This window comes from Ornithorhynchus anatinus, chromosome 8, assembly GCF_004115215.2.
Source record: "Ornithorhynchus anatinus isolate Pmale09 chromosome 8, mOrnAna1.pri.v4, whole genome shotgun sequence".
In the NCBI taxonomy this organism is placed as follows: domain Eukaryota; kingdom Metazoa; phylum Chordata; class Mammalia; order Monotremata; family Ornithorhynchidae; genus Ornithorhynchus; species Ornithorhynchus anatinus.
Genome location: NC_041735.1, coordinates 5,082,298 through 5,088,871, shown reverse-complemented (window position 1 = coordinate 5,088,871; position 6,574 = coordinate 5,082,298). Strand labels below are relative to the sequence as shown.

Below are 6,574 nucleotides of genomic sequence, written 5' to 3'. Positions count from 1 at the left end.
GCTTAGAAAGTACCGGTTTTTATTTTTTATCAAAAATCAGTAACAGACACAGTGAAGAGCCCTGTACAAGATAAATCGGACTCCCACTGGCTCCGGCCCCATCCCTGGGCAGAGAGGGAAGGGAGGAAACAGACGACGGAGATCCAGGACCGTGAGGTGGGTGTCGAGGAAGGGTTCGACGGTGCTCGGTCCTCTAGCCGAGGCCCAGCCTACAGCCAAAGGGTGCGAAGGGAAGGACGCGGGGGAGGAACGGGACAAGAAAGGAAGAGTCCCTGGCCCCAGAAGACTAAGTCGGGGCCAGGTTCGGGTAGCCGTGCCAACGGGCCCAAGCACCGGCCTACATTTCAGTGCGGAGGAAGAGAGGCCACGAGCAGGTTGTGAGAAGCCAGGGGGAGGGAAAGGGGCGGCGTGTCTGCATTAGAAACCCCCCTCTCCTTCCCCGACTCTTCTTCCAGCTCCAAGCCAAAGTTCCCTCCTAGGCCCCAGAGCCCCAGTAGAGGAAAGCCGGACAGCAATTCGAGTTTCTCATGATCACGAAAAGGAGCCCTCGGAAACGCTGAGAAGCAGCCCGGTCTAGTGGCTCGAGCCCGGGAGTCCGAAGGTCGTGGGTTCTAATCCCCGTTCCTCCACTTGTCTGCTGTGGGACCTTAGACAAGTCACCTCACCTCTCTGGGCCTCAGTTCCCTCTCCTGGAAAATGGGATTAAGGCTGTGAGCCCTATGTGGGACAGGGACTGTGTCCAAAGCGATTATCTTGTATCTACCCCAGCGCTTAAAACAGTGCCTGGCACATAGTAAACGCTAATTAAATACCATCATTAATTAATTAAACACTCCCCACATCATTCCCTTTCCTGGCCCCCAAAAGATGCCCCAAAGATGGGAACAAGTGTCCTTTCTAGACACTTTCATTCAGACTCACATCCGGGCCACAGGGCAGGGAATGTGTCTGCTTATTATTACGTTGTCCTCTCCCAAGCGCTTAGTACAGTGCTCTGCACACAGTAAATGCTCAATTAGTACGATTGAATGAATGAACGAATGAATGGCTGTCTGAAGGCCAAGGCAGAGAGTTTGGAGCACATAGGCACTTATCAAAATTTCTACATTCAAAATCAGAGAAAAGGTGCCCAGGGAAAAAAATCCAAGGAACGGGTGAAACAACAGAGAAAGCAGCCACTCGGAGGGGGGTGCGTTCACACAAACACACAAACAAAACACACAAACACAAACTGATTTTATATTCTTATTATTATGCACTTTACTGGAAAAATATATGTCTCTATTATCTAGAACTGTAAAACTGAGTAATATATATTACAAGCTAAAAAAAAAAATCCCCAAAGTCCATCATCCCCTACACTAAGCGAACAACTACCTCGCAGCAAATTAATTGCCTTTAGTTTAGAGGATGAGATCTCAAGAGGAGAGCTAGGCAAGCATCCAAAGTGTGAACAGGGATGAAGGGAGGAAGAAGAGAAGCAGCCATGTCTGGAACTATAAATAATACAAAATTACAACAACAAAGACGAAAAAAAAATCACATCTCCCTGGCGATTCTCTCATTCTGGAGAAAACGAAACCAAAACACATAAATAAGTCAGGCTGGAGCTGCTGCTACTGAAACCCCACCCTCACCCAAGACCTGCTCCCTCACTGTGATGTACACTGTGACACGGGGGGTTGGCCAGATGAAGCAGAGAAGGAATGAATCATTTTAAAAACAGAAAATAACGTAAGAACCGTTAAAAATTTTACAAATATTTTTCTAAAAACATTCAGCTGTTCATCTATCCCGCCGACCCTCGGTCCTCCCTCCCGTAGATGTGAAATCTGGTACAGGAATCTCAAACCAGCCCGGAGTTGGGGGATATTTTATTCAGAGCCCACGGTTCCCACGGCTCCCTGGAGGTTTGGGAGGTGACCTCCCGTCTCTCCTGCCACCTCGGGAGTAGCCTACGGTCACGGCCGGCCGTTAGCCCCTCTGCGAGCCACGGGACGGGGTTACAAATATGTGAAGATTTAACCTAACGTATCCGTAGCTCAAGTTACTCCCCACCCACCTGTCCCCTGGGTCCCACCACCCACCCTGCCGGGGTTGGCGCATCCCGAGGAGGCCCAGTTAACTGGTGGCAAAAGGGAAGGGAGTGGAAACCCCTTACGGAAGGGGTAGGGGTGGGATTGCTTTGTAGATTGGCAAAGGGCGGGGAGGAGGGGAGCTTGGCACCTCCTGACCCCTCCTCACAGCCAAATGGGGGCAATGCGAGCCCCCTGGCCCGCACCCCTTGCCCCCTGAACGGGGCACGAGGAGTGGGTGGAGGAGTGGGTGGACAGGGGACCGGTAGATTATCTTTTTATATACAAGGACATGATGCAAATCACTAGTCTGGGGAGAGAGGAAATGGAAACAGAGATGCCAGCACGGGAACATCGGGTCTGCCCCCCCGCCTTCCCTCCCCGCCGCAGCCTCCTCCCCGCAGCGTGCCCGAGTCTCAGGGCACAACCGCCTGCCGAGTCTGTGCCCCTTCGCCCACCGGGGCCTCAGGCGAAAAACTCGTTGGTGGGGGCTTTCTTGTAGATGGGTTTCTTGCCCAAATCGTAGCTGCCCTCGTCCTTCTTCTTCATGCGGTAAACCAGGAGCAGGATCAAGAACACGGCGAACAGAAGTCCCACGACGCCACCTGCAATGAGGGCTGGAGGAAGGGGCAGAGGGGTGAGGACGCGGGCAGAGACGATGACGGAGAACCTCCCCTGCCCCCACTGGCTTCCCCCTTTCTTCCCCGTGACTGTCCCGCAGCCAGACGGCGGGTAACCAGAAGACGTGGGTGTACGCTTCGCTTCCTGCTGCCTTAAGCCGCTCGGATGCTGTCCGAACCTGTTCCGTTTGAGTTATAGGGTAAGTACAACAACAACTGCAGGGGTGAGTGATAATAATGATAATGATGGTATTTATTAAGCCCTTACTATGTGCCGAGCACTGTTCTAAGCACTGGGGGAGATACGAGGTAATCAGGTTGTCCCTCGTGGGGCTCACGGTCTTAATCCCCATTTTACGGATGAGGGAACTGAGGCACAGAGAAGTGAAGTGACTTGCCCAGGGTCACACAGCAGACAAGTGACGGAACTGGGATTAGAACCCACGACCTCTGGCTCCCAAGCCCGTGCTCTTTCCATTAAGTCACGCTGCTCTCTTAGTGCTGACTATGTGCCGAGCAGCATGCTAAGCGCTGAGGTAGATATAACGCAGTCAGCTTGGACACGGTCTCTGTCCTACTTGGGGCTCATCTTTTTTATTTTTCGGGTATTCGGTAAGTGCTTACTATGTGCCAAGCACTGCATCAGTGCAATTAGATGGGACACAGTTTCTGTAATAATAATAATAATACTTAGTTAAGCGCTTACTATTTACCAAGCACTGTTCTAGCCACTGGGGTAAATACGGGTTAATCAGGTTGGACACAGTCCCTGTCCCACCCGAGACTCACAGTCTAAGTAAGAAGGAGTAGGATTAATCCTCGGTATACAGATGAGGAAACTGAGGCACTGAGAAGTGAAGTGACTTGCCCGAGGTCACGCGGCAGGCACGGGGCAGAGCCGGGATTAGAACTCAGGTCGTCTGACTCCCAGGCCCGTGTGCTTTCCATCAGGCCTCACTGTCTCCCTCTTCCCTCTAAACTGTAACTCGCGGTGGGCAGGGGACGTATCCGCCAACTCCGTTGTATTGTACTCTCCCAAGTGCTTAGTACAGTGCTCTGCACACGGAAAGCGCTCAAGAAATACGATTGATTGATTCCAGGGGGTTCAGCCCTCCTTCCTCCTCCTTCCCCATTCCGCACAATTACCTGCCAAGACCTCTGTCCTCTCAAAGATGCTTTCATGAGTAGCGCTGGCCATGGCTACCTTGTTGGACACGTCTTCTCTCCCATCCAAGACCGGAGGTTCCTTCTGCAGGATCTCATTCTCTTCCACCACCTTGGGGTCCTCAGGATCCTTGTTTCTGGACTCATCATCGGGGATGTGATTATCCATGGTGACCTGACCAATAATAATATAATAATCATCACTTGGAACTTGATCATTTACTACGTACCAGGCACTGTGCCAAGTGTTGGGGAGGATAGAGGATAATCCCATCAGACGGTCCTCAGGATTCTGTTCCGGGACTCCTCGTCAGGGATGCGATTATTCGTGGTGGCCAAACAATAATGATATAACAATAATAATTAGGTATTTGATAATTTACTACGTGCTAAGCACTGTGCTAAGCGTTGGGGTAGGTATAGGATAATACGATCGGACAGTCTCTGTGACGCTCAAGGTTCGCAGTCTAAGGGGGAGGGAGAACAGGCACCGAATCCCTATTTTACAGATGAGGAACCAAGGCACAGAGTAATTAAGTGACTTCCCCAAGGTCACCCAGCAGGCAAGCGATGGAGCCGGGACTAGAACCCAGGTCTCTGACTCCCTTTCCTGTGCTCTTTCCACTAAGCCGCAGCGCTTCTCAGTGGGGCAAACCCAGGAACGGGCTCTCCCAAGTGACCGGTCCGGTGCTCCGCACCCAGAAGACCGATTGCCTGAAGTTCCAGGGGACGCCCGGGAGCCTTTGAGGGGTGCTGGGCCGGCTCTCCTGGGGGTGACCTCCCAAATGGGGCAGCAGAAGCCAGGGAAACTGAGGGTGTCAGAAAGACCCAAAGAGTCCAGAAGTACGAGGTGTGAGGGTACTGGGGGGCAGAGATGTGGAGAAGGCGAGTGGCAGGTGCCCGTCTGGGCATCTCGTTTCTATCAGGTTCCCTCGCCCGATAGCAGCGGCCTAGCTCCAACAGGGGTACCTACCTCCGGCTTCTCTGTCAGGTAAGTCACCTCCTCTATTTTGGTGTATTCTGCGGAAAAAAGGGACAGAGTGTGAGATCACAGGGGCTAGGTAGGACGCTCATACCCTCATCAGTGGAAAGCTCGAGGTCTCTGAGGACCAGCCCAGCGCCTGACTGGGTTTTGAGAAGGGGTCTTTCACTCCCAGACCCATCCTAGGGGCTTGGGGAACAAGGGAGAGGCCGGGGTGCAGAATGAGGAGTGGGATGGAGTGGGAAGAGGCAGTGGCAGCCGGGGAATGGACACTACTATTTGTCAGGCGCTGTACTAAGTGCTGGGGAAGATACAGGTTAATCAGGTTATTAATAATAATAATAACTGTGGTATTTGTTAAGCACTTACTATGTGCCAGGCACTGTATGGGGTAGATACAAGATAATCGGGTTGGACACAGTCCCTGTCCCACAAAGGGCTCCCATTCTCGATCCCCATTTGACAGGTGGGGGTAACTGAGGCACAGAGCAGTGAAGCGACTTGCCCAAGATCACACGGCAGACAGGTGGCGGAGCTGGGATTAGTATAATAATAATAATAGTACTGACTAAACACTTATTAGGTGCCGAGCACTGTTCTAAGCACTGGGATAGATTCAAGTTAATCAGGTTGACCACAGTCCCTGTCCCACATGGGGCTAACAGTCTTAATCCCCATTTGACAGATGAGAGAACTGAGGCCCAAGGAAGTGAAGTGATTTGGCCATGGTCACACAGCAGACAAGTGGCGGAGCCGGGATTAGAACCCAAGTCCTTCTGACTCCCAGGCCCGGGCTCGCTCCTGGCTCAGTCTAGGAAGCCCCCGCAGCCCGTCCGGCCATCTGAAGGGAAGGGGCAAGGAAACAGGCCACCGGAAACGGGGCCGGCTCCCTCCGGCAGTGGCCCACTGGCCGAATCCTGTCCCGAGCGAACCCGTAGCCTGGGAGCTTGGGCCAGTCTTCTGCCAGCTGCGGAGAGTGATCTTCCCGCCCAGCCCCGTGGGGCAGCCGCTCGTTCCCCTTCCCTCCTCCCCCCGCCCACACATGCCCCACTGGTTTTACAGCTGGTACTTTTCCTTTTCAAAGAAGCAAAACACCCTCCCTCCCCGTGCACTGAGTGCCACAAGCCAGAGGGAGGAGCTTTTTTTTCATGGCATTTGTTAAGCGCTTACTTCGTACTAGGCACTGTACTAAGCTCTGAGCTAGATCCAAGCTGATCAGGTTGGACCCAGTCCCTGTCCCACGTGGGGCTCACGGGCTTAATCCCCATTTTGTAGATGAGGGAACTGAGGCACAGAAGCAAAGTGCCTCTCTCAGGGTCGCACAGCAGACAAGTGGCGGAGCCAGGATTAGAACCCAGGTCCTTTAGACTTCCGGGCCCGTGTTCTATCAGGCCGTGCTGGGGTGCTTTGGGGTTGGAGCACAAAGAGAGATGCGCTCGGTTTTCCCTCCATCTCCTCTTTCCATCCCCAACTCCGGCTCTGCCTCCACCATCTGCCTTGCCCAAGGAGCCATCGCAGAAAGAGGACGGGGCAACCCTCTAGACTGTAAGCTCAGCGTGGGCAGGAAACATGTCTGTTTACTGTTGCCCGTGCTCTCCCAAGAGCTAAGTACCGCAGCGTGGCTCAGTGGAAAAGAGCCTGGGCTTCGGAGTCAGAGGTCATGAGTTCGACTCCCGGCTCTGCCACTTGTCAGCTGTGTGACTGTGGGCGAGTCACTTAATTTCTCTGTGCCT

The 6,574-nt window shown here is 53.1% G+C and overlaps 1 protein-coding gene across 1 annotated transcript in view; it reads right to left on the bottom strand.

The window, feature by feature from the left end:
- SDC4 (syndecan 4) overlaps positions 1-6,574 on the bottom strand; it is a 28,983-nt gene continuing 22,409 nt past the window's right edge. The window contains exons 3-5 of the mRNA XM_029071421.2: positions 4,833-4,879; positions 3,842-4,034; positions 1-2,692 (exon numbers count right to left, since the gene is read on the bottom strand). Of these exons, the coding sequence (XP_028927254.1) occupies positions 2,541-2,692; positions 3,842-4,034; positions 4,833-4,879 (392 nt within the window). The 3' untranslated portion in view covers positions 1-2,540. The remainder of the gene's footprint in view (positions 2,693-3,841; positions 4,035-4,832; positions 4,880-6,574) is intronic.